This window comes from Rhinolophus sinicus, linkage group LG18 (genome assembly GCF_036562045.2).
Source record: "Rhinolophus sinicus isolate RSC01 linkage group LG18, ASM3656204v1, whole genome shotgun sequence".
NCBI lineage: Eukaryota > Metazoa > Chordata > Mammalia > Chiroptera > Rhinolophidae > Rhinolophus > Rhinolophus sinicus.
The window spans coordinates 13,843,194-13,869,288 of record NC_133767.1 but is presented as its reverse complement, the minus strand read 5'-3'; the positions used below and the strand labels follow the sequence as shown (position 1 = coordinate 13,869,288).

The 26,095-nt window shown below is 52.6% G+C and overlaps 2 protein-coding genes, 4 non-coding genes and 1 pseudogene across 14 annotated transcripts in view; 6 read left to right on the top strand and 1 right to left on the bottom strand.

Annotated features, from left to right (window-relative positions):
- ZNF213 (zinc finger protein 213) overlaps nucleotides 1–11,295 on the top strand; it is a 32,125-nt gene extending 20,830 nt beyond the window's left edge. Inside the window, exons 1-6 of one of the 6 annotated variants that reach the window (XM_074322801.1) lie at nucleotides 1,836–3,769; nucleotides 5,113–5,624; nucleotides 6,360–6,483; nucleotides 6,678–6,751; nucleotides 6,966–7,089; nucleotides 9,702–11,295. In XM_074322801.1, coding sequence (XP_074178902.1) covers nucleotides 5,226–5,624; nucleotides 6,360–6,483; nucleotides 6,678–6,751; nucleotides 6,966–7,089; nucleotides 9,702–10,348 — 1,368 coding nt within the window. In that variant the 5' untranslated portion in view covers nucleotides 1,836–3,769; nucleotides 5,113–5,225 and the 3' untranslated portion in view covers nucleotides 10,349–11,295. Of the gene's footprint in view, nucleotides 1–1,835; nucleotides 5,625–6,359; nucleotides 6,484–6,677; nucleotides 6,752–6,965; nucleotides 7,090–9,701 lie in introns of those variants that run through there. The other 5 variants (XM_074322799.1, XM_074322798.1, XM_074322800.1 and 2 more) reach the window with 5 other exon arrangements.
- Nucleotides 815–1,309, bottom strand: LOC141569469 (small ubiquitin-related modifier 2 pseudogene; annotated as a pseudogene).
- A 51-nt stretch (nucleotides 11,296–11,346) lies between the features above and the next one.
- On the top strand, nucleotides 11,347–17,647 carry LOC109436322 (caspase-14). Of its 4 annotated transcripts, none has more exons than XM_019714851.2 (11): nucleotides 11,347–11,410; nucleotides 12,658–12,798; nucleotides 12,882–13,077; nucleotides 13,187–13,275; nucleotides 14,082–14,192; nucleotides 14,332–14,499; nucleotides 15,023–15,245; nucleotides 15,559–15,675; nucleotides 16,055–16,120; nucleotides 16,654–16,760; nucleotides 17,365–17,647. In XM_019714851.2, the coding sequence occupies exons 3-11, from the start codon at nucleotides 12,939–12,941 to the stop codon at nucleotides 17,476–17,478; spliced, it is 1,134 nt and encodes a 377-aa protein (XP_019570410.2). In that variant the 5' UTR covers nucleotides 11,347–11,410; nucleotides 12,658–12,798; nucleotides 12,882–12,938; the 3' UTR covers nucleotides 17,479–17,647. The 4 variants fall into 4 exon arrangements, with proteins under 4 accessions (XP_019570410.2, XP_019570409.2, XP_019570408.2 ...); XM_019714850.2 differs by lacking the exon at nucleotides 11,347–11,410 and adding an exon at nucleotides 11,453–12,401; XM_019714849.2 differs by lacking the exon at nucleotides 11,347–11,410 and adding an exon at nucleotides 12,408–12,573.
- Nucleotides 17,648–18,293: 646 nt separating this feature from the next.
- Nucleotides 18,294–18,366, top strand: TRNAR-CCG (transfer RNA arginine (anticodon CCG)). The gene has a single exon. It is a non-coding gene; the product is annotated as a tRNA-Arg (tRNA).
- Nucleotides 18,367–19,841: 1,475 nt separating this feature from the next.
- TRNAR-CCU (transfer RNA arginine (anticodon CCU)) lies at nucleotides 19,842–19,914 on the top strand. The gene has a single exon. It is a non-coding gene; the product is annotated as a tRNA-Arg (tRNA).
- A 79-nt stretch (nucleotides 19,915–19,993) lies between these two features.
- LOC141569530 (small nucleolar RNA SNORA5) lies at nucleotides 19,994–20,130 on the top strand. Its single transcript, XR_012493255.1, has one exon. It is a non-coding gene; the product is annotated as a small nucleolar RNA SNORA5 (small nucleolar RNA).
- A 4,918-nt stretch (nucleotides 20,131–25,048) lies between these two features.
- On the top strand, nucleotides 25,049–25,120 carry TRNAP-UGG (transfer RNA proline (anticodon UGG)). The gene has a single exon. It is a non-coding gene; the product is annotated as a tRNA-Pro (tRNA).
- The last annotated feature ends 975 nt before the right edge of the window (nucleotides 25,121–26,095 follow it).

The window sequence follows — 26,095 nt, the reverse complement described above, 5'->3', positions numbered from 1 at the left end:
TGCTCTGCCACCATTAAAAGTGCATTCTCAGGATCCCAAAACAAGGTGTAGGACAAAAACCAGACATGCTGATTTTAAATTTTTTAATCAAATGGGAATATTATGTACAACTTTTATGTTAATAAATTTGAAATTGTAGATGAAAGGGATGATTTCCTAGAAAAATAAAACTTACCAACATTTAGTCAAGAAGACAGAAATTCTGAATACCCAGTGTCCTACAGGAGAAATTATAAAATATTTTTTCCTTTTCCTTTTAAACAAGAAGTTTGTTTAAACAAGACACTTGACTTGAAGGGAAAACTATCTAGGATTAATTTCTTTTAGAGTAATTTATCCCTACTTAAAGACAAATTGCCCTACATATAAGAGCTATGTACAAAAAAGTTATAAAATGATAAATGAAAAACATTAAAATTCTCCAATTGAACAAGGTATACAGGAATTTTTATGTTGTTCTTTTTGTTGTTGTTAAATAGTGAGAGCAAAATAATTTACTGGAATGTAAAGATAAGAGCTTCATGAGCATGCCACTAATGGAGAAGGGGTATTGTCACAGAACCAGTATTTTTCCCCATCCCATCTCCATTTGATGTTGATCAAAACATACGATTGGTGATTTAGGTAAACAAACAAACAAATGCTTGTGCACATACATCAGTTACTTTATATAAAGAAATGGGGAAGTGGAAAATGATAGAGAAAACTATGCTTAGTAGTCAGGATGTGGTGGAACCAAATTAGTTTTCTAGGGAATGTCTTCTTGCTCTGGAGGAAGAGAGTTCTGGAGTAAAGTACCTAGCAAGTTCCCGTTTTAGTAGAAACCTCTTGTCTGCTCCTGAAACACATCAACTGTATCTTCATCCTCCGTTTCTAGCTGTGCAGGTGTGTGTGTTTCATTGATTGGCTGCCCGTCAAATCAGAATCTGGTCTGCCTCACTAACAAACCCTATGGTTCACAATAGGCTTTCATAAGTTTCCTAATGGTGTATGTCTCTTCTTAAACTGCACCACAGAACCATCCTGTCCTGCCACCTTCAAATTAGTATGATTGTTGTTCTCAGTCTTGACTCCTTCCCTGGGCTTTGCACTGGCCATGGTGAGCGCAGGAGTTTCCTATGCTGCTGCTTTACAAAAGAGGTACTAGATCCGCTCCTCTATATTTTTAATGAATGAACTCTTGGCAGGAAGCAGCGCTAGATAGGGTATGCATTCTGGTTGTAATAGCAATCCAAAATAACTGGCTTAAACTTGGTATCTCTCACATCACCTGCTTGGATAAAAATCCAGGGTTAGTTTGGTGGCTCCCCAGTCATCAGGAGTCCAGGCATCTCCCATCTTATTGCTTTGACCCTTCTGGGTGTTACTTCCATCTGCATGATCCATGCCACTATGTCCAAATTCCTGGTAACAGTGGGGGAAAAGATAATAGGAAGCCATGCCCATCCCTTTCTAGTAAAATGCATACATAACATCATCTCATTGGCTTCAATTAAATTACATGGCCATACTTAACTGCAGGAGAGGCTGGGAAAATATACTCTTTATTCTCAATGGCCATATGCCCACTGAAAAATTCTTACTATAGAAGGGGAAAACTGATATTGGGGAAGAACTAGTAGTCTTTCTGCTGCAAATGAGAATAGATGCTTCTTAATACGAACATGTATATATATATATATATATATATATAATCAGAGACAAACAATAGACACAATCATAAATCATTAAAAGTATTTTCATTAACCAAGACAATGACGCCTGCTGTCCTAACGTTATTTAGGGAGTTCTGGACAATGCTAAGAATAATGAGTATAAATTCTGGAAATGAAGATGAATTTTTTGGAAATAAAATTTTTATTTTAATTATTGATTATATTTTCTAGCTAGAAAAATAAACTATCAAAAGGAAAAGAATGCAATTAGTCAATTTCAATATAATTGTATACCATGTACCAGCAATGCCCAACAGGATATGTAAGTGTGCCAATTATTAGTTTATTGTCTCTCAACCCCCAATACACTCTCTCTGTCCAGCTGTCATACTGCAGCCAGACCCTGTAGACATTTCTCTTTCGCTAGCCAATTTGATGTTCGTCTTTGCCAATAGAGGGCGATGGAAGAACATTATAAGGCCACACCTGGAAAAAAGGGGCTTTCAAGTTCCTTCTTCCCGGTGTGGTTTTCCACTAGGACCAGTAGAGGGAGTGGAGGGAGCCCAGTAGCATCCACTTTAGTAGTCTTCATGGAACAGTCTTGGGTCATGCCCTCCAAAAAGTTGCTCAAGCAAAAGCAGGAAGGTGTATGTAGAAAAACAGACAAATGGAAACAATCTAAATGTCCAAGAGTAAGAGGCTTTAAATAAAATATGGAACTTCCATGCTATGGAATATTATGCAGCTCTCAAAACAGATGTATTTTATTTATAAATTCTGATACGGAAAAATATCCGTTAGACTGAGTCAACAAAACATTACTTACATAGAATGATTCCAGATTTATATTACAAATATTCATAGATGTTGAATGTAAGAACAGGCTAAAATATTAATAGTGCTTGTTTCTGAATGGCCTTACTAGGAATATTTTTAACCTTTAGTTTTTCAACAAATACTGTGCCAGAAACCATTCCAGGTGCTGGGAAGTCGGGCAGTGGAAACAGTCTGACCTCATGGTGCTTATAGTCGAGTAGTAAGGGACGAATTATTACACAAATGTCAGATACTAATAAAAGGAAGAAAAACAAAACAGGGCAGAGACATGGGTCGCGAGAGCTGTTTACAGAGTTAGGGAAAGCAACTTTGAGGTAATTACATTTAAGCAGAGAGGGAGCTAGTTGTGGATATCGGTACCTTTATAACTTTCCATATTTTCTTAATTTTCTTTTCTACACTAAACGTGCAAGACTTGCATAAATGAAACTATTTCAGAAAAAGATCTGGAGCCCCAGATCTCCAGGTCGAGGAATAAATAGAGGGTGTGAGCAGGTCCAAACACGTGGAAAGCAGACCCCCGAGCCTCCCAAACACGGCCCGTTTGCTCTAGATTCTCCCCGGGCCCGGGACCCCCGCCGCTCCTGAGACGAAGTTGCTGGTGGGAGAGCGCGGGGCTCCGCGGGGTTAACGTCCCCGCCTGCCGCGTCCAGATGAGCGACCCCAACCGACGCTCTAGGACAGAGAATCCCGAAGGAGGCTCAGCGTCCTTTACCCGCCGGCATTTCCCAAGAGTCTCTACGCCCCGCTAGACGCGACTAAAGACGGGCAAGGGTGGGATCCAAGAGGCTGTAAACTAGTCTCTTGAGGCCGAGCTCCGGCTCCGGGGCGGTGACCCCTCGGTCCTCGACCCACTCAGGAGCGGAAAGAGCCGGAGGCGGAAGAAAGAGTCCGCCCCAGCGCATTCCTTCCGGCGGAGCGGACGTTCCGCTCATGGCTGGGCCAGGAGCCGTCTCTGTCCACTAAGCGAGTCTCGCTTCCCCTTTTCGCCCCTCCGGAGCCAGAGGAGCAGAGAAATCTAAAAGAAAAACCGAGAAGGAAGACAGCAGGAATCTAGAAGCAGACCCCAACCCGCGGGCATGGCATCACTGCGATCTGATTGGCCAGCCCTGAGAATTCTCCCCGTTCATGGGCTTAATGGGCGACAGCTTTTTGCAGGTGTAGTTCCGAGTGCTTGCCGCAGCGCATGCGCTGTGCCGTTTCCCGGCGAGCCCCGCGCGAACTTCCGGCGCCTGGACCTGGCGGCGGAACTGGGAACGCCTGGGCTCCTGTGGGAGGTGTGTGGCCCAGGGGCGGGACTGGTTACGCGAGCCGCTGCGCTCCCAGGTCTAGCGCGGGACTCTAGGCGGGCGGGGCCCGGGCCCAGTGGCAGAGGCCGAAGGGGCGCGCACTGCTGGGAAGTGCTGCGGGTATCCCGGGCGCCTGCACCCGCTCCCCGCTCCCTCGCCTCTCAGCTCTGCGCGGGCGAGGCTGCTGGGGACGGAGCTCGGGGCTCCGGCCGGGTCTGCGTTCCCTCCTGCCGCATCCAGCCGAGCGACCCTGGTGAGTCCCTGGCCCTGCGAGCGAGCCTCCTCGGTCTCTAGAGGATGAGACTGGATGGGTGCTGTGAGCAGTACAAGAATAAAGTGCTTAGTGTGTAGTAGAGAAGGACTGGAACCAACCTGAGTACCTCACTCGGGTGTTGGTTCAGACACTGGAGCACATCCATACCGCGAAATCTCCCACAGCGGCCAATGAAGAAGCATTGTTAGGTGGAAAAGCAAATTACAAAACAGTTTGTGCGGTAAGAACTCATTTATGTGAAAACACACACAAAACACGTTTTCTTTCGTTTTTATAGGTACGTTTTTAGTAAATGCACAGAAAAAGGTCTGGAAGGTCATATGTCAAACTTAAGGGAAGGGTGCGCTACACTGTGCAAGGGAGAGTTTCTCTTTTATGATTACCCATATTGTGTAAGTCCCTCTTTTTATTGCAATGGTTTCTGTCACTTTTTTATTGAAACGAAAACAATTAAAGAACATTCCAAAATACACTTTTCAGGACTTTTGTGAAGAGTAACAATGTAAGGTATAAAATATGTGTCATACATTCATATATACCTGTGCATAAATGGCTTAGGATGATATCTGTGAGCCCTTTGCTGACACCCCAGGGCCACATGTTTTGGAATTCCCGAGTTTTCAAATTTGAAAAAGATAATGCAGTACACATGGTATATCAAGTAACCCTGCCAGCAGAATCTGGGCCAACACTCAGTAATCAAACATGTTAGTTTTTTACTGACGTGTACGCGTGGTAAGAACAGCTTGATGAATTTTTACCAACTGAACGAATATATTAATATTTCTTCTGTAAAACATGAACATTTACATTAAGTGGGATAAATGGAGATTACAGATATGCTCATCTCAGTAGGCCAGGTGGTGAATTTGGAATTTCAGAGCTGAGGATTAGGGGCTTAGACCTGTATTAGTAGGAGAGAGTGTCACATGAGCAAGGCATTACAGGGGAGCCTAAAAAAGACTTCAGAACCAGGGAAGGATGGGAACTGAAGTCCCCCTCCAGGCTGGTCTTTGTTCATGTACCGCCCCCTCCTGCTATTTTACTCTTTCCCCAGGAGTGTATGTCCAGATGCTGGCCTGGCTGCCACAGGGAATCCCTCTGGGAGACTGAAGGCAGGTTCCTGGGCCCAGGTTGAGGCCGACCAGCCCTGAGCCTTAGGCCAGGGGAATGGCAGCTCCTCCGGAGCCTCAGGACCAGGCCTCTGGGGAGGGAGAAGGGCTTCTGATTGTAAAGGTGGAAGATTCCTCCTGGGATCAGGACTCTGCCCAGCAAGAGGATAACAAGGATTCTGAGGCCTGCCGCCAGCGCTTCCGGCAGTTTTGCTACAGGGATGCAGGTGGACCCCATGAGGCCTTCAGTCAGCTCTGGGAGCTCTGCTGCCGCTGGCTGCGGCCTGAGCTGCGCACCAAGGAGCAGATCCTGGAGCTGCTGGTGCTGGAGCAGTTCCTGAGCGTGCTGCCCGGGGGTGTCCAGGACTGGGTGCGAGAACGGTGCCCGGGGAGTGGCGAGGAAGCCGTTGCCTTGGTGGAGGACGTGCAGAAGCAGCCGGTGAAAACATGGCCACAGGTGAGGGGCCCCTCCCACATGCAAGGGCTCCTGTTTGGCACCTGGGCTGAAGAGAGGTGGCTATCTCCAGAGATGAGTCTTGCAGGGGTGGTGGGGATGCAGAGCCAGAGGGAGCATCCACCAGAGCATGTCACAACCGGTGTTGCCTTTCTGAAAGACACTGTCCAGATGAATCTGGGTTTGTGTGTGTGTGTTGTGTGTGTGTGTGGCTGTGGAGGGCAGCAGTAGGACCAAAGCGGGCATGTTCCAGGAAGACAGGTTTTAGCTCCACACAGGTTCTATAAACGTTTATTCATGTTCTGCTCTTGGCCAGGCCCTGGGGATACAGTGATGTGCGTAGTGAGAGCACCAGAGGGGGCATGAGAACGTAGAGCTGTCCATGTGAACCCTGCTGTCTTGTGCGGTGTTGGGTCCTTGACACTGACAGCAGCTGAGGAGGTGCTAGTGAATGGCTGCCATTCACAGGAAGGTCTCCCCTACCGCTTGCTAAGTGGCTCTGTGATTCTATCCTTTGGGGGCTGGCTCTTGCCTTGTGCCTGATCTGGGAGTGTCCCTGGGCACACAGCACTGGCTGGTGTCACATTCTCCTCTGGGTTTTCCTGGGGCCCCATGTTGAGCTCCTTCCCCAAACCCCAGCCTCCTGAGGGACATGTCCTGTGTCTCCTTCCCAGGGACTAAACTCTGTCTCCCCCATCTGGTCTCGGTGCTGATGAGCATGTTGTGGTTCCTGCACAGGATGTGCCCTCAGAGGAGGTGGAACCTGAGGCTGCAGTCCAGGGATGCCAGGCCAAGGGGCCTCCCCCGAAGGCGGGGGCACGAAGCCGGCCACCTGTATTCAGGGAGCAGCACAGCCATGGTGGTGAGTAAGCTTACAGGGTGAGGAGTGGCTGGGCAGAGGCCTGGCTCCTTCCCGGGCATTGCCCTAAGGGTAGCAGGAAGGGTATCTCCTCTGTGAAGGTTAGGCATGTGTGTACGTGCACATGCACAGGAGAGGGCATGGGTCCCACTCCTGGCCTGGGTTGGCCACTCTGAGGCTCCTTTCTTTTCTTTCAGCCCAACTGTCTGCTCTTCTTAAAGAAGGGAATACCAAACAGATGACGAATGCCTGCTTTGCGTTTGGGGTCCATGTGAGTGACCAGTCCCTTTGTCCCCTTCTGAGGTCCTCAGCACTGATGATTCCTAAAATGGGCCTTGCCTTCTCCTCAAGGCCCCTTCCATCCATCTTGGACCTGCCTGGGCCCATCCTGTTCCCCATCCCAATCCACTTCCTGTCCCCGCCCACTGCTGCCTAGGGAATCCTGAGCAAGGCAGCCCTGAGCAGGGTTTCTCACCTCATTCCAGGGACCTGTGACATTTGGTGACATTCCCTTCTATTTTTCCCGGGAAGAATGGGGGTCCCTGGACCCTGCTCAGCGGGATCTCTTCTGGGACATAAAGCGGGAGAACTCCCGGAACGTTGCCCTGGGTAAGCAGTGGGTGCAGCCAAGACCCTTGGGGTCCTTGGTTCCTCTGAGCTGGAGGCAGCAGCCTCCTTGGGGGTCCAAGCAGCAGAGAGTGGGCCCATGTAGGCCACACTCCCCTGCACATCCTGCTGGAATCTCAGTCTTTCTTCCCATCCACTCCTTAGCTGGCTCCAAAGTGGGCTTTCCCCAGCTCCCTTCCAAGAGCTCTGGCTGATTTCTTTTTTTGTGTTAATGTTCATTTTTCTCTGCCTGTGAGCATTTACGAGGTGTGATCAAACAATACAATGAATGTTTAAATTTAAAAAAAATTATTACAGTAAAAGACACATTGCCATTAATCCCCCTCAAAATACTTCCCCTCGCTTCAAACACACTTATTCAATCATTCTTGCCACTTTCTGAAGCAGTTCTCGAAGTCCTCTTTCATGAGTGTCTTTAGTTGCTCTGTCGTGGCTGCCTTGATGTCCTGAATCAATTCAAAACATATACCTTTCATGGTTGTTTTGACTTTGGGGAAGAGCCAGAAGTCGCACGGTGCCAGATCCGGTGAACAAGGTGGGTGAAGACACACTGTAATGTTTTTATTTCACAGAAATTGCTGTACCAGAAGCGGTGTGGGACAGGGAGCCTTTCCGTTTTGACCACAAAATACAGTGACTGCTGCTGCCGAGTACCATCCAACGGAAAGGCAGCAATCTTTAATACAGGAAGCGACACGTTGAACCTTAGTAACAATGCGTAACAAGTTTCAACTTGTTCGGTCCAGTTAGTGGGGTGTGAGCTACAGTTGAGAGAAGGTATGTTTTAAAATGTGCCCTAAATCATGCATCATGAACAATGAATCAACATGAAATGGGCAAACAGTTTCATCCTCCACCGTGATAACACTCCATGTCACACAATGCTTCTGGTATGGCAATTTCTGTCAAATAAAAACATTACCGTGTGTCCTCAGCCACCTTATTCACTGGATCTGGCATGGTGTGACTTCTGGCTCTTCCCCAAAGTCATAATGACCATGAAAGGTAAACGTTTTGAATCGATTAAGACCTCAAGGCAGCCACGACAGCGCAACTAAAGATACTCACGAAAGAGGACTTCCAGAACGGCTTCAGAAAGTAGCAAGAATGATAGGATAAGTGTGTTCGAAGTGAGGGGAAGTATTTTGAGGGGGATTAATGGCAATGTGTCTTTTACTCTAATAATTTTTTTTAATTGAGACATTCACTGTATTGTTGGATCACACCTTGTCTTCATGTATGATGGGTGCTTACGACCTACCAGCTCTACTGAGCATTCGTGTAGGCATTTTCCATGTGGTTCTTACAACACGGTGCATAAAAGTGTTGCCCCCGGGCCGGCCCGGTGGCTCAGGTGGTTGGAGCTCTGTGCTCCTAACTCCGAAGGCTGCCGGGTCGATTCCCACATGGGCCAGTGGGCTCTCAACCACAAGGTTGCCAGTTCAATTCCTCGAGTCCCACAAGGGATGGTGGGCAGTGCCCCCTGCAACTAAAATTGAACACAGCACCTTGAGCTGAGCTGCCGCTGAGCTGCCGCTGAGCTGCCGCTGAGCTGCCGCTGAGCTCCCGGATGGCTCAGTTGGTTGGAGTGTGTCCTGTCAACCACAAGGTTGCCGGTTTGACTCCCGCAAGGGATGGTGGGCTGTGCCCCCTGCAACTAGCAATGGCAACTGGACCTGGAGCTGAGCTGTGCCCTCCACAACTAAGACTGAAAAGACAGTAACTTAAAGCTGAATGGCACCCTCCACAACTAAGATTGAAAAAGGATAACAACTTGATTTGGAAAAAAGTCCTGGAAGTACACACTGTTCCCCAATATAAAGTCCTGTTAAAAAAAAAAAAAGTGTTGCCCCCGTTTTATAGAGGAGGGACCTGAGTCTCAGGTCAGTGGACACCAAAAGGATAGAGCTGGGACTCGTTCCAAACGGTGGTCGTGAGGCACCCCCAGCCTGCCCTGTGAAGAAGTGCTGACGTGCAAACACTTCCTGTGCGCCAAGGTGGGGGCCCTGCACATTAAAAGGCCACACTCCCAGGGTCTTCTCCAAGCCAGGGCCTTCCTGAGCACACTTTGGGGATCATTTTATTTAATTCACATGACCCGATTGGGTGGGCTAGGATCCCTCTGGATCCAAATCTGTTCTTGAGGTTAGAAGAGCAGAGCTTGTGTAGTGAGAGGAACCACGGTAGCTGAACCCATATGGTTCCTCAATTTCTGATAATAGTGACGGTTTGGATCATTTGTGAACTTGAGCTAAACCTATTTAGTTTTGGAGTTTGACTAGCCAGGGTTCAGCGAGTGGGATGTTGGATCCCAGTGTGGAAGCGAGGCATAGATTGCTGAGGTGTATGATTAGTAAGTGCCTCTGCAGGCTGGATTAGCCCGACTCCTTGTCTCTGCCTCTGACCTATTTCTCTGCCTACCTTTAATCCTGTCCCCATTTTATGGATGAGGAAACTGAGGCTGGGGTCTGTCCAGCCCAGGACTTTCTGAACCTGACAGCCAAGCGCTTGCCCTTGAGCCCAGTTTCTGCCTCGCCTCAGCTCTGGCCCCAGAACCAAGTGGAACTGAAGAGCCACCTCCTCTCTACTTGCAGGTTTGGGGATGAAGAGCCAAAGTGAGGGTTCCCAGCTGGAGGAGGCAGTGATGGCGCTCCCAGGCCAGGTGGGCGGCGACGTGACTGTGGCCTGGAGTCCTGAGGAGGCCGAGACCTGGGAGAGCGAGGACCGGCTGGGGGCGACCGTGGGGCGGGCAGCGGGGGCACGGCGGGGACGGCCGCCCACGCGCCGGCGGCAGTTCCGGGACCTGGCAGCTGAGAAGCCGCATAGCTGCGGCCAGTGCGGCAAGCGCTTCCGCTGGGGTTCCGACCTGGCACGCCACCAGCGCACGCACACCGGCGAAAAGCCACACAAGTGTCAGGAGTGCGAGAAGAGCTTCCGCAGCTCCTCGGACCTGGTGCGTCACCAGGGCGTGCACACGGGCCAGAAGCCCTTCTCCTGCTCCGAGTGCGGCAAGAGCTTCAGCCGCAGCGCCTACCTGGCTGACCACCAGCGCATCCACACGGGCGAGAAGCCCTTCGGCTGCAGCGACTGCGGCAAGAGCTTCTCACTGCGTTCCTACCTGCTGGACCACCGGCGCGTGCACACGGGCGAGCGGCCCTTCGGCTGCGGCGAGTGCGACAAGAGCTTCAAGCAGCGTGCCCACCTCATCGCCCACCAGAGCCTGCACGCCAAGATGGCATAGCCCATGGGGTGAGGGTGGCGTGAGGGCTGGAGGGATCTCCCCTGGGGCGAAGCAGCATGGCCACCTGTCTCCGCGGCCACCATCTGCAGCCACCAGCCCGCTGCCTGCCCTACCCTGGCCTGCGCCACGACCTGGCCAACACTCCCAAGGAATGGAAGTCCCTGGTGATCTCATTGCCATTCGCCTTCCTGCTCTGGGGGTTCCTCTTGCCCTCTGACTTCCTGGAGCCCCAGTACATTCCTGGCCAGTGGCCCTGGCATGGGGAGAGGCTGGGGCAGCAAGGAAGTGTGAGGACTCAGGCAGCGCCTGGGGTCCCCCATCCAAGAACTCCCACCCTCAGCCTTGCTTGCCCCCTGGGTCTTTGTTCCCCACCTTCTTGGCTGGGTTCATGGGCCAGGCCCTCTGCCCTGCCAACCTGTGCCTTCCTGCAGGGGTGGAGGACAGGCCTTGACCACCAAGGGCTGCCAGGCTCTGCGGTGGACAGCCCACATCTGTGAGGATGTGGGTCCTGCGTGCAGCCAAATGGGCTTTCTGGTCTCCACCCCTCCCATTTCCAGGCCATGACCACTCTGCCCTGTTCTGGCAACACAGAAGTTGCCTGCCACCACTCCACTGACTTGCCCCTGAGTGAGTCCTTGAGAGCCACCCTCTGCTGAGGGGAGTGGTGGCTCCAGGGACAGGAGGCTGACTGTGCAAACCAAGAACGGGGCTGGCGGAAGCCCGCTGCTCCCACATTTCCCTCCTCCAGAGGCAGGGGCTTTATGGTACTTAACACTAGCACTCCATCAGCACTTTGTCGCTGACTCCTTAGGCGCTGCATTCCATGGGGTTGTGTGCATCGTCTGCAGATGGGCGTTCACAGGGACACACCACAGGCTCTCCAAAGGAGCTCGCCCAGCCTGCCTCACAAGGGCAGCAGAAGGCTTTGAATAAACGTGGAAACCTCCTCCAGGCTCTTCTGTTCTTTAGCTGGCTGCTGGGTGGAGGGGACCTGTAACTCACACCCGGTGGCGCCCTGGCCTGGTAGCTTCCACCGGGTGGAGCCACATTCTTGGCTTCCAGGTGAGCTGGGCCCCAAGGGGAAGCCATGAGCCTCACAGTCGGCCAGTGCCTGCCCTGGTCTGGGAACATCTCAGAATAGGACAGCTGGTGGCATCGCTCCCTACGCCAGCAGGAGAATGGGAATGCTGAGCAGGACTTGGGGGCTTCTCCAGCCCACTCCCATTCTCCGTTGGTGAAATGAGGAAACAGACTCAGAGATGGGATGACTGATGAGGGTGGTGGCGTGCTCGTGCTGGTCCCTGTGCTCCAATCCCTTAGGGAGAGAGGGCTGCGGAGTCAAAGCGGGCCCTGCCCCCATTTCCCACCTAGCCCTTGACATCTGACCCCTCCCCTGCCTACCGGTGGGCCCCAGGTTGGGGCCTGCACAAAGCTGCTGGGCAGATGGTCAGAGCTTCAACCCCTACTGAGCCCTTCTCCATTCAGCTGCTGGTGGCCTCAGCAGGCTTGCTTGAGGAGTGGTGGGGGAGGCGGAGACAAGTTCTTTCCCCTGGTCTGTGTGCCAACCTCTGTGCCCCCCTGGGCCTCTCCTCAGCCCGGCCCCAGTGAACTCTTGCTTCCCCCGAGTTTGCTGTGATGGACCCCACTTCCCAGATGAAGCAACTGTGGTCTCAGCCATGACAGCTGATGCCAGTTGGGGGTTTCTATCTCTGGGGTGGCGCCCTTGACTCCCCATCCCTTTGTGCTTGAGGCTGCTCTGTGCCTGCTTGGCGGCTCCTTGCATGAGTGAGTCGGGATGGCGGGTGGCAGGAGCAGTGCACAGACGTTTTTGGTGCTGGTAGCTGGTTCAGAAGGGAGACACTCGGGTGTAACAAGATCAGATAAGAGGTGACCAGGAGCTAAGAATAGGATTGGGCACAGGCTTCTGGCTCAGGTGAGGGCATGTCAGTGCCAGCCAGGAAATAGCCTGCTGTACCCAGGGAACAGAACAGGGACTGGGGACCCAAGGTTCCAGGGGATGGGGCAGAGTCCGGCTCAGCTCATAAACAGACAGGTCAGGGTTCAGGGAAAGGCAAAGGTTGGGAACCAAGGAATTGGCACTGGGGCCAGGAGGTGAGCTCTGGGCTTGGAGGCACTTCCTCCTGGCCCCCATGGCCTTCCTCGTGTCTGGAACACTGCGGATGGCTGCACAGATAGCAGATGCTCAAGATAGCCTGGGAAGAAAGGTAGTGAGAGGCATTGCCTGGCCGAGCTCACTCCTGGCTTCCAGCTGAGCCCCACCCAGCCCAACTCTGGCCTTGCCTCCCCAGGGGAAGTACAACCTGCAGGCTCCACGGGTGGCCCTGACACTCAGCAGCCCTGAGGTATCAGCCTCTACAATTGCTGTCCTGGAGGACGTGTTCCAGACCCTGGGCTTTGAGAGCTGCCAGAGGAGAGAGGCCTCGGTCCAGGTCAGCTCTAGTCTGCCTCCTGTGTCTACCTCAGCTCCACCTGAGGCCTCCCTGGACCCATGCCTGCCCTTCACTCGCCCTAGGACTTCCTGAGGGAGCTGACTGTGTTCCGGGAGCAGCTGGATGCCCATGGAGGCCCTATGGGCTGTGCCCTAGTGGCCTTGGTGGCCCCCCGTGGGCAGCTGAGGCAGCCACAGCAGCTGGTCAGGGAGCTGAGCCGCTGTGGAGCCCTGCAGGGCTGCCCCAAAGTCTTCCTGCTGCTTTCAAGTACTTCTGGGGGTGAGTGGCTGGGCAGGGATCCTGGGTTGTGGGGCAGGGCAAAGTGGGGGTGGGGTAGGCACGAGGCTGAGACCCTCCCTCTAGGTCAATACTCTGCTTCTCCACCCAGGTGCCCCCAAGCCCGGAGCCTTCCTCACTAGCCTGGGCGAGCTCTGTGGCCGCTGTCCTCACTGGTCCCTGCTGCAGCTGCTGACGGAGGTGGTGGCCCCAGATGGGGAGTCCCAGGGAGGGGGCATGCTGGTCGCCTTCCCTGAGCCCATTACACAGATTCACACACATGCTTCCCACCCATTCATTCTAAAAGACCATTGTACAATTCATTGTCTGCACCAAGGTGTCAGACTTGGGGGCCTCGCCTCCCAACCCCAGCCATGTCTCTGCACATACCCCCTCAGGACCCCAGACTTTTCCAACATCACAACTCCATGCCTTTGCCCCAGCTGCTCCCTCTGCTTGCCATGCCCTCCTATTGTCGCAGCCAGTCTCATACAGTCCCTTCCAGGCTGTCAGTGATGTCCTTCCTTGTGCTCCCCGAATCAACACTTAAATTTCTGCCCACCCCTGTTCATACTCACCCAGGCGGTGACTGTCCCATCAGACTGCAGGTCCCTGGAGGCCAGGATTGGGAATGATTCAGGTCGGGTCCCGACACCCAAAGGTCTTACTAGACTGTTGGGTGGCCCTGGGTGATCCTGCAGGTGAGGGGTAGACCCGGCTCTGCTCCACAGCTGACCCCAGCCTAGTGCCTTCCCCTGAAGGACAGTGGTTAACGGTATGGCCACTGTGTCATCCTTGTCCAGGCAAGTCTATGACCTTGAGCCAGAAATCAAATCCCCCTTGGACCCTCCCCCTCTTTCATCTGTCTCCTCTTCCCTCCGTCTGGCAGGGGACCCTAAAGAGACTGTAGTAGCTATGGGTCTGGCAAACCCATATCTTGGAGCCTGTGCTCCATTGTGCCTCCATGGAACAGCCCCCTGAGGGTCCTCTGGCCCCACGGTCCCCAGGTCTTCTGCAGGACGGCTGAAGAGTCCTCAGGGGCCACCTACTGCCCAGTCCTTCGGAGCTCTTTGCGGGGGGCACTGTGCCTGGGGGATGGAGAGACCTGGAAGCCCAAGGTGAGTGGGACATAAGGGGGTATCCAACCATGTGGCAGCAGTGGCAAGTGGGACAGAGGCTCAGGGAGACCCGAGGTGGGGGAGGTGAGGAGCTAGGAGGTCCTCAGAACACTATCAATGCACCCTAACTTGTTTGTAGCCAGAACCCTGCCCCAGCGCTCAGTATGACCTGTCTGGGGCCAGGGCTGCCCTCTTCCTGGCTGTGATACGGGACAGGCCTGGGGCCCAGCATGACGTGAAGGCCCTGGGGGACCTGTGCCAGGCCCTGGGCTTCGAGACCACCCTGAGGACAGACCCTACAGCCCAGGTGAGGGGAAGCCTAGAACTTCTGGTGGTATTCTAAAGAAGGCAGCCCCACCCTAGGACCCTGGAGACTTTCTCCTGGGCCTCTCACCCATGGTGGGCAGGAAGTGCACCCCCAAGTCTAGCCTCCATCCTCCCTGCTGCATGCACTTCCCTTCCTCTGGAAGCCCAGTCTCCAGGGCTCCTTCGGCTTCACATGCTGGTCGTTTTTCTGCTATCCCTCTTAAGGCCCCAACTGGACCCTTGGGCTCTTCCTGGAAGGGTCTCACGTTCTTTCCCAGACACCCAGCAACTCACTGCCCTCCCTTCATGCCTCTAAACATTTTGGTGCCAGACAACCAGCTGTCACCTCAATGAGGCCATGTCAGGCCTTGCAGCAGGGGGCTTATAAGGACTTCGCCCCTGGCCTGAGCCTGGCAGGAGGTGGGAAGCAGGGTGGGCAGGGGCTGGAGAAGCCTACCTTGAGGTCCTCCAGGTACTGGGGAGACAGTGGCCCTTGCCTAGGCTTCAATCTTGTCTCACCCCAGGCTTTCCAGGAGGAGCTGGCCCAGTTCCGGGAGCAGCTGGATACCCACAGGGATCCTGTGAGCTGTGCCCTGGTGGCCCTGATGGCTCATGGGGGGCCTCAGGGGCAGCTACTGGGAGCTGACGGGCAAGAGGTGCAGCCAGAGGTGTTGGTGCAAGAGCTGAACTGCTGTGGGGCCCTGCGGGGCTGCCCCAAGATCTTCCTGCTTCAGGCTTGCCGTGGGGGTGAGTGGGATCTGGGGCCCTCCCTGGAGGCCAAGCTGGGTCCTAGCCTCCAGCCTGGCTCCTCCTGTCCTAGATTTCCTCACCCAGCCTTCAGCCTCCCAGGACTTGTTGTCCAGCTCCTCCAGGAAGCCTGAGCACTAGCCCTTTCTGCACCCCCTTTCCCAGCATCTCCTAGAGGTCAAGTCCATGAACTTGAGCACTTTACCCTCAGCATGTGTCATTCAGTGCTCTGAATGTTTCCAGCCTGGCAGGCCTGACCCGGAATTCTGGGGTCTGGACACCCGGAGGCACCTCCTGTGTCTGCTTTTCACAGGTCACAGGGATGCTGGCATGGGGCCCAAAGCTCGCCCCTGGTTCTGGCGCTGGCTGCAGGCACCACCAGCCATCCCCTCCCATGCTGATATTCTCCAGATCGATGTGGATGCCCAAGGTGGGTCTGCCTTTCTTCCGGAACCTGGGCTTGGGTAGGCCTGGAGGGGGAGCTGTCTGGAGTGCATTTCCAGGGCTCTGACCCAGGTCCTGCTGCCAGTTCCGTCCTCTCTTTGCCAAGAGGATGGGAAAGAAAACCATCTTAAACCTCACGGGACTTTGCAAAATCAAGGGCTCTCCCCACCTTGAGTCTCAAAACAACTCTGGAGTTAGGAAGGTGAAATAGGTTTTCTGAGGTCACACAGTTAAGTGGCAGCGCTGAGAGTTGAACTCTGATCTGTCTTTCCTGCCCTGTGATGCCCTTGAGCCAGATTTGAGGAGACGCCGGGGGCTGGTGGCGTCCTAGGACGACGGGTAAATGGAGTCGATCCCTCTTGCAGGCAGTTCCTCCAGCGGCTCCACTCCAGGGAACTCTGACATCCTGATGGTCTACGCAGCCACTGAGGGTAAGGGGACAGGTCATCGAGAAGCCCCGTTACACAGGGCCTAGCCTCCTGGCTAGAAATCTGGGTGGCTTTAAGGGCAGCTGGGGCTTGGCATTTGGGGCACCGGGGCACCAGTCAGGTTGCAGTTAGGCCATCTTCCTTTCATGTTTATTATTTATAATAATTGTAATACTGGTGAGCATGCATTGCAGGCTGACTTTGACAAGGGCTGGACCTGCATCGTTCCCTCCAGGCTGTAAGCTCCATGAAGGCAGGGCCATTCTCTCTGCCTCAGGGCCCTGCCCAGTACCTGGCATGTAGTAGGTTCACAGTGAATATTTGTTCACTATTGAATTTATTGTATATTCACTTCACAAATATCAAGCAATGACTTGTTCCCGAAGGAAGAAGTCCCACTTCCTGCCCCGTTCCCTTGCCTGACCCCTCGAGTTCCTGTTTACTTGTCCCCCATTTCCACCACCATAGGCCCCTGGGGACTGAAAGGCAGCGGGTCAGCTGGAGTCTGATGCTCTGGCCCTGGTCCCCTGGCCTAGGCTGTATAGCTTATCGGGATGAGAAGAAGGGTTCAGACTTTATCCAGACGCTGGTGGAAGTCCTCAGAACTGACCCTGGGGGAGACCTCCTGGAGCTGCTGACTGAGGTGAGTGTTGGGGGATGCAGGCTGGCAACAGGGGGAGACATTCCTTCTCCGCGACCCTCGTGTTCTGATCACTTCCTAGGCACCCTGTTGGTGAGGGAGAGACCCCCTGCCCGCAATAGTATGAAATGGCCAAACACACGACACCCACAGAATTTATTAGTCACATGTACTCACAGGCTGGAGAGGATGCCGCAGGCCAGGAAGGGCCACTCAGGGCCACTCAGGTTGCCCTTGGGAACGGAGTGAACCAGAGCAGGGGCGGTGGGCTGCAGGCTTTGTAGTAACAGAGTGGGGTGTACCCCCAGGTTCCTATAGGAGGTAATTGGCTTGTTCGAATAGTTTCACAGGCTGGCAGGGAAATGAAGCCCCTCGGATTGAGGACAGGGTGGAGTGCAGCTGGTCTGGCTGGTGGGAGAACTAGCCAGGTGGGCACTTTCCTGCTGGGTGTGGGGCATATCTGACAAAAGCAGAGGGACTCATGGTTAGTCCTTTGAAGCCCTGTGAGGACCAAAGATATCAAGGCAGCCTTAAAATATACTTGGTGCCAGGCTGGGAGCCACAGGACCCGGGAGTCCTGGACACAGGCTGCGTGTGGTCCTCGCAGGTCAATCGTCAGGTGTGTGAGCTGGATGTGCTGGGTCCCGACTGCGACGAGCCCCGTAAGGCCTGCCTGGAGATCTACAGCTCACTGAGGCGCCGGCTCTGCCTTCAGGTCTGACTTTGCTCACAGAAATATGGTTGGTGCTGACAGTGGGTGGCGACACCACAGTGCCACCACTGGCTCCATCCACTCCTCAGTTACCTCCCTGTAAACGGGGCATCACAGCAGGGCGCTCGGCTCACCTAGTATGCAATAAACATCTGTGGATGATTGTTGCACACGTGAATAGTGTCTGCTCTCAGGGAGATGCGACAATAAGTATGAAAAGTGTCTGACCCTTCATACGGGCACATTTGTGCCCCCTGGGAACTAGAGCTGGGCCTGCGGGGATGGGAGGACAGCATCTGAGATTAAGGAACCCAACATGGGCTGGGCTGGGCTGGATGACCTGGGAAGAGGCAGCCCAGGGTTTTCACATAGTTCAGCACATGCGTCCCACGTACACGCTGCGCTGGGAGGTGGAAATACAGGAGACGCGGTCTCTGCCTTCACTGTGGTCAGAGTCCAGTCTGAGGCCATGGGACTGCAACAGAGCACTGCACGTTTGGCAGTATTGTGAGGGGGAAACGCAGGGGCTGAGAGAGCAGTGGGCAGCTCCTGACCCAACGTGGGTCGGGAGCACGTGGGGAAAGAGATCCGAAGCGGCCCCTCGGGGCTGGAGGAACCTGCGCGGCCTCCTGGTACTCGAACGCATAACCACAGACCCCAGCGGGCGGTCCTTGGGAGCCGTCAGTGCTCAGTTTAGCGCAATAGCCCTGCTCGAAGCCCCACCCACACGGAGCTCTTTTGGGCTCTGAGCATGCGCATTAATACACACCACGCAGGCGCCTGCACAAGCTTTATGAGAAAAGCTACGCGGCTGCTTATCGCAAGGCCGCGTGGCCTAATGGATAAGGCGTCTGATTCCGGATCAGAAGATTGAGGGTTCAAGTCCCTTCGTGGTCGCTGCTGGGCTTCGTTTTTCTCTTTCTGCTCAAAATTTCCCCCGTCAGGATGCTCCCTACTCAGGGCTAGGACCCTCCGGCAGTGCCACCCGCCGGTCCTCCCGACTGTGGAAGCAGCCTTGAACCTGCAACCGCGGAGCTCCGGACCCAGGGTTTGGATTGCACCCACGGCTAATCCGAGGGCACTACCGGGACTAACTCTGGTGGGACCCGGGCGGACTGCGGACCGTGAAGCCAATGGCTTCTCGTCCCACGAGCCCACTGGGAATTGGTTACGTGAAATACACAGTTCAGAAGAAGAGAACTGTGACAGACGAGAGGTTGGACTGTTGGTGGGGGAACGGGTAGTGTAGTTGCCCTACGGTGCATTTAAAAATATAACAGATTATTGTGAGGATTAAGGTTTGGGTGTAGATAGTGGTGATGGTTGCACAATATTGTGAATGTAGTTGATGCCACTGAATAGATTATTTCAATTTCTTGCACTGACAGTGTACGCTTAAATAAATGACTAGTGTGAATGTATATAATAAAATTTAATTGTGAAGAGTATACCCAGTATTGAGTCATCATTTTATCCAGAAAAAATGTCTCTACCTGCGGAACCGAGTTCTCTCCAAGGGATTCTGGTAAGCGAATAACCAAGGCGATGGGACCTCCCCCCACCACGATAAACGCTGGGGGGTTGACAGCCGGAGCGTGCACCCCGGGCAGTGGGCGCAAGGGACCTGAGGTCATGCGGAGTGTTACTTTCTCCTCTATCGTTTTGGTGATGTTTCAAGGGTTTATTGAGGACTCATAAATATAAGGAAGAAAAACTTCATTAAGATAAACATTTTAAAGATGGGCAAGAATACCCATCTTACGGTAGGAAAGTAAACGCTGAATTCTCTGATGATATTAGAATCTCGCGTTCTGCGACTGAGCTAGCTGGGCAGTTACGGAGCCATTATGGCGGGTCCTGAGGACAAAGATTTAACTGGGCTCTGCTAAAAACCGCGGAGACCTGGGCCCAAGTAACACTTTGGGTGTAAGGGACGATGTGGGGAGGAAGATGGAGACAGGGACGGGCACTTTTTCCTAGCGTCTGGCTGGTTCCCCTTTCCTCTCCGCTCCCACACGTTGCATAGCAAACGCCTTCCTGCTGCTAGTTATCCCGGGACTGGCATTCTCCCATGGGAGGGGGAAAAGTGCTCACCTGGGATTTGATTCTCATCCTAAACGAGGATCGCACCCCAGTCCAGCGAGCCCAATTAACACCTGCAGCCCCAGGTCTTTGAGCTCCGTCCATTCGTGCGCAGTCTCTCTTGGATGATCCGCAGCGGGTGAAATCTGAGGAGTGCCGACCGCTGTGATATAGAGAAGCAGGAGAAAGAAAGACCGAGATAAAGCCGGGAAGCTGTGCGTAACTTGCAGGAACCACAGGGAGGTGATCGAGAGAATGGTCTAAAACCATTGCAACCCCCACTTTTGTCGGCCCCGGTGGCCTAATGGATAAGGCATTGGCCTCCTAAGCCAGGGATTGTGGGTTCGAGTCCCACCCGGGGTAGGATGGGCAGAATTTTAGGCCCTTTCGAAGGGGTAAAAGTGTACAGTTTACTTACCCATTCAAGAAAGCAAATTTTACCCGCAGCCAAGTCAAATTCAGCGCCCGCTCCCATCGTGGCGGGGGCTGGCCCAGATGGCTGCCACAGCAAACTCGTCAGCTCATGGGCCCTGGGTCCCCTGCCCTGGGGCCTGGGGATAGGTTTGGCTGCCGACATGCCCCCCTCCCCCCGAGAAGGGGGGAGGAAGTAAATTTTAAGACAACCTACTGTTGTCCAGACCCAGTCCTCAGCTGAAGTCGATTAACACCTTATTTTTTGTTAAGAGGTGCACGTTTTCCTCTTTCAGAAAAGAGTACTAGCTTCCTTTACCCTATTTTAATAACCATCCATCCTACTTGATAAAGGAAGAATTGTTCATTTTTGTAGGCGTGTTAATTGTATTGTGGTTTAAAAAGTCTTTATCTTTCAAAAACACATCCAATTATTTAGAGATTAAATTATATGACAACTGATTTGCTTTAAAATAATGGGCTAGGTAGTGACCATAGTTAATAATAGTGTATTGCATACTTGAAATTTGCTACAACAGTAGATCTTAAATGTTCTCACCACACACACACACACAAAATGAACTGATGGATATGTTGAGTAACTTGACTGTGGTAAATATTTCACAATGTATACGTATATCAAATTATCACGTTGTTCACCTTTGATATATTTCATTTTTATTTGTCAATTATACATCAATAAAGCTGGAAAAATATAATGAGCTGAATGGAACCAAGACAAAACAAGCTTATCCATCAGTTGGTAAAGGCTTAAGCTGGGGGACTTGAAGGCACATTATACTATTTTCTCTGCTTTGTTTCATGGTTGAAATAGTCTATGATAAAGTTTCTTTTCTTTTTTTAAAATGTATGCAATCCATGTCTTTATTCTCGAGATACGCAAAAGTCTCCCAAACTACAGGGCATGGTGTAGGGTAAAATCAGAAGCATCCTATAATATACCCAAGCCTATGGAGTGGGTGACCACTGGAGCTTTGTCATATCTACAGGCAAAAATGTAACTCTCTTTTGCCTTTAAAAACCATGAATGGGATTCCTCTGTTCTGCCAGCTCTGGCTTTACTTCTCTCACTTTCCCAAACATGTGGGGCCCCACCATCCCCACTGAAATCAGGGACCTCATTTCAATGCAGTATCTTTCACCAACATCCATGGTATGGAGACAGAGTCCCAGAGAGCAGTTTCCAGGCTCTCGGCCTCACGTGGAAAGGTGTTGGCTCGGGTAGTAGATGGCCATCAGCTGTGACTAGTTGGCCATCAGCTGTTACCAGTTAGCCATTAGCCACTGATATAACTGCCGTGGCTGAGCTAGCAGGTGTGGATTGCAGCTAACAAGTGGGGTCGGTTGGTTGATAGAGAAGCGGATGGCAGGTTGCGGCTAGCGAGTGGCTTCTGCTTCCTGCGCCAGCGAGAATATAGTGGTATGTATCCATGGCTCTGTGGGTGTTCCTTTTTGGCCTCACCATATCCTGCATTCTTGTGTGGGGAGTGGGAGCTGAGACCCTGCTTGACACATGGCCTGAGGAGAATGGCCACCACAGAGCTATCCCAGGAGGCTTGTGCTTCCCTCACCCACATTCTCTCGATGCCTTATTGAAGGAGTGTTCTCTGGGCCCTCTCAGCCCACGTGGGGTAGGATGGGCGGTGGGTGTGCACATCATGCATGATGGATCCACTCCAGCATTTCTATCTCACTAACTCTTTGGATTGCTTTCTCTACATGATGCCAGGGATATTCTGGCATCTTAGTCTCATTAAACGTAGGCCACCACCGAGTTCAGTGCTCAGCTAACCAAGAAACCTGGCTGAACCTCATTCAGCTACATAAGATAACAAGCTAAATACAGACTTTCTGGGGAGTGCACCCAGATCAATAAAATGACCAGATGGAAAATCATATCCCATCCTCCTTACTCTAACAGCCTTAGATCTACTCCCACACAGCAGAAATCCCCAGGTGTCTGCTGGCACAAGTGAACAAAACCTGCAATTCTTTTGGCGTACAAGCTATTTCCTCCTCCCAGGTCTGCCTTCGTACTTGCTCCCTGCAGCATGCTGATCTCACTATAGTTGGGACAAGAGGTATCTAGGGTGATCAGTGTGGGCTTTGAGGAGAACTGGCATCCTCCTGCAAGACGAACGCTCTGGGTGAGATTATTATAGGATATTCAAACACAGGAAGGCTCCTCTCCTCAGGTACCAGAGATGGGCTACTTTAGCGGTTCAAGATCTTCAGCTTTGTCTGAGCCCACCCAGAGATGTACCCAAGATTTTGGCTCCACACCTTCAGAATCAGTGCTATTTCTTCCACATGAAAGATTTCCTGAGGCTGTGAACTCCACTTGCATTGTCATTCTGCAACACGCATGATTCAATTATGTATTTGATTTCTGGCAACATCAGCCCTACAGGTGTAAGATTATTTCATGGCTGCCATAAAATGTCCCTGTCTCTGAACATGACTTAGGCTGAAAGTTTAAAGGCTTGATCCTTTTATTTTCTTTCTGTAAGCAAACCGGTGCACCCAGAAAAATCCTTTTCATGCCACCGTCCTTGTAGTCACCTTTACTGCCATAACTCTCAGGTACAGCAGTCACATGGTCCCCCAGGGCACTTGCTTCAGTTGGCACTTGACCATTATCACCAGGTGACCCATGGCCTGATCATGATGCCACTGCCTGCTGTGAATTACCAGTGTCCCATTTCCTGTTGGCAGGGAGCTCGGTACTGTATTCAAGCCCAAGTTCATTACCAAACCAGGGTCTTGCAGCAGTCAGAAAACCCATCCAGTGGGGGGGAGGGGTAGAAATGGGGAGAGGTTGGTTAAAAAGCACAAACTTTTAGTTATAAGTTGTAGGGATCTAATGTATAGGATGGTGACTATAGTTAATGTATTGTATACTTGAAATCTGCTGAGAGTAGATCTTAAGTGTTCTCAACACACACACACAAGGTAACTGTGTGAAGTGATGGGTGTATTAATTAGCTTGATTGTTGCAATCATTTCATAATGTACAGGTATATCAAATCATTACATTGTGCACATTCAATATGTACGGTTTTTATTTGTCAATTATACCTCAATAAAGCTGGAGGATTATTCATGAAACAGTGATTAACTAGGTATAAAGAGTTGTTGAGGAGACAGAAAGGGGACACAAAGAAAGCAGCTGCCACCCATAGGGCTGGGGAGACCAAGGGAAGAGGTGGGATTATTAAAAGTTAGAAACTTGGAGAGGGCCTTAGGGAGCTTGAAAGCAGATCTCTAAAGAAGAGGTGCCACTCAGCTAGAGTAGGTGTCTCTGAGCCAGAGGAGGGACCCAGGGGGCTGGAATATAGACCTCTGAGGAGGGGACCTCAGTCAGCTTCTCTAATGGGCCATGATGAGGTTGATTCTGTGAGTGAAGGGAAATTTCAAACTGGGGTCAGCTGTGATTTCTGGAATAAATTGTTGCTGCATGGATAAAAACGTAAGGGAGGGCCAGTAGGAACAGGAAACAGGAAGTAGTGAGTTCCTTTTTCCTCCTCTACCCTTTCAGTATCTCTAGTTCCTCCTCTCGGCAAAACCCAGACGGATCAACCGGCAAAGCAGGCTCACGAAGCAGGGCCTCGACGGGTGAGTCTGAAGCAGCGAGGTAAGAGTTTAATAACTGGTGCACCTGCCTTATCCTGCTTCTCCCACTTCAGCAGAGTGTTCCCTTCCGCAAAAGTCCCTGCCGCTCTGTGTGCTGTATCTGGAAATTCTGTGTTGATTTCAACTTTTAAAATGACAAAATATATATAGTAAAACACGAATGAGACAAAAGCAAGTTGCTCTGGTGAGATTGGAGGCCAGCTCCCGCGTGCAGGCCTCCCTGGACCAGCAACACATTCTTCCGAAGAGGTTTAATTTGTATGGACCCATTCACCTCTACTCAGTTGTAAGGTCACTGGGACAGAAGTAACGCCCAACGTGGAGACTAAGAATCTCATGCGCCGCTGACTGAGCTAGCCGGGCGACTGCAGAGTGGTGTTACCCCACAAACTACTTGAAGTTGTCTAGAATTTCCCTGTTCTACAACTGATAGGTACTGCGCTGCATCCTGGGCACGCTGCATCCCCGACCTTGGAGCATTCAATTCGGTGGGAGCGAGAGCGCCGTCCGGCCGCGGTCAGCTGTCGGTCGTGAGTCTTTGTGGCTCCAGCAGCTCGGGAAAGCCTGAAAGTAGAGGGCATGGAACGGCACCGGGATGAGTGTCACTAGCGATGGCCAGTAAGGAGCGCGGTGGGATCCTCGCTTAGGGTGTGAGAAGTGCCGGATTCCAGTCACCGACAACCCCTGATTATCAAACTCTCAGCCCTTTTTAGGGCGCGCAGCATGAGGCAAATCAGGAAGGCGTAGGCCCTCGCGGCGGGATCAAGGTAGGGGGACATTCCTTCCCAGGTGGATGCGGGGTCCCTTGTCAGAGCCAAGAGGGAAGAAAAATTTGGGGCGTTGGAGCAGCTGCCTTTTTGGGAAGAAGTGCACCCGGACCCCAATCTGACCTCTGAATGGGGGTCCAGATTCCAGAACTGCGAGGGTCTTCTGGGGCTGAGGCCAGGCCAAGAAGGGACTCGTTTGAGGACAGGAGCCCCGGGGTCAGTGCAGAACCCCGAGATGATCGAGGATCGCCCTGGCAGGCCGTTTTGGGGAGGTTAGAGCCTCATCCTCCTGGACTTGTGTCCCACTTTGGGTGAAATTTTGGAGCTGGGGTCCACCATGAGAGACCTCCACGCTCACCCAGGCCACACGGCCTTTCTCCCTCTGCCTTGTCACTTGCCCCCTCCTCTAGTTGCTTGGGGCTGGTGGCCCTCGGCGGGTCGGAGTGGAGTAAGGTTCTGCGGGTCTGGGGGCCGGATGGGCCGCAGTTCCTCAACTGGGCAGGTTCCGGTCGCGCCTCACTGCCCTCTTTCCTTCTGGAATCCGAACCAACCCTTTTCTCCCACGCTTCTTCAGGGACCAGGAAGCCGCGACTCTGCTCAGACAGGAGGGTGGAGCCGCGGGCACAGGCTTCCAATTGCAAACGTCAGGAGTGTTTTGTCATGGTGGCTCGTTGGTCTAGGGGTATGATTCTCGCTTTGGGTGCGAGAGGTCCCGGGTTCAAATCCCGGACGAGCCCAGTGTTTTTTTTCAGACACCTTCATGTTTTCAGGTTGTAGGTTCCGCCGCTCCCCGAAGTCTCCGGCGAGTGGAGGCTGGTCCCTGGCGCCATGCTACCACATGTCGCTTGCTCTGCCTGGGTCGGGTGCAGCCTGGCGGGCACCTCCAGGCCTGAGGCTTCCTCCTGGAGCTGAGGGTGACGGAACACGGACAGCCTGGCATTAGACCCTGCTCCCCGCACCCGAGATGGGGTGGGGGTGGGGCCAAACTCCTCGAGGCCACGCCTGTCTCGGTGAGCGGGAGACTTGGTCTGTGTGTGCAATGCAAGTCGTAGTAGGGTCCAGGCCTGGGAGTACATTTTTGCTTTGGGTGTGAAAGGTCATAAATTCAAATTCTGGATGAGCCCACGTTTTTAAGTGTCCTTTTCCGTCTGGAGGGGCTTCCCGAAGGGCCTTCCAAAACCACGGGAAGGAAGGAAACCGCAGCAGAGACCGAGCATGGGGAGGAATGGGCTATGCCTCAGGGTTGGAACCAGCACGGGCGGGCGTGGGGTCCGCCTGCCCTCCTGAGGCTGCGCTCTGGACTCAGAGTCTCTTGTCCACGCTGGAAGAACCGCAGTTTTTATCATTATTCAGGTATAGTGAGGCCAACATCCAACCATTGAATAGATGGCTTGTTACAGTTCCTAAGAGGAGGGGGACACACCTTCACCAGGGGACCACAGGGAAAGAACCAGCGTCCCTCAGTAGGCAGAGGAAGTGAGGGGGAAACCTGGTCCAGAGACTCTATTGTGGTTTCATGGAAGGTGAAACAGGTAAGGCAGGGTAAACAGGTTTAGACTGGCTAGTTTTCAAAATTTCAGAGGGCTCTGGTGCATAGGTGCTGTTCTGAGTTGGCTGTAATTCTGGCAGGTGGACAATGGCCTGGAGTGTGAGAGCCACATAAAAGAGCTGCTTGGGGGCTGTGGACTCTGGATTGGTTGGTTTGTATTTGA

Excerpts from the sequence above, each read along its gene's own strand:
- LOC109436322 (XM_019714849.2), top strand. The coding sequence starts at position 12,499 with ATGGCCTTCCTCGTGTCTGGAACACTGCGGATGGCTGCACAGATAGCA. Across the intron at positions 13,078-13,186 it reads GCTTTCAAGTACTTCTGGGG|GTGCCCCCAAGCCCGGAGCC; the intron begins GTGAGTGGCTGG and ends TTCTCCACCCAG. Across the intron at positions 14,193-14,331 it reads GAGAGACCTGGAAGCCCAAG|CCAGAACCCTGCCCCAGCGC; the intron begins GTGAGTGGGACA and ends ACTTGTTTGTAG.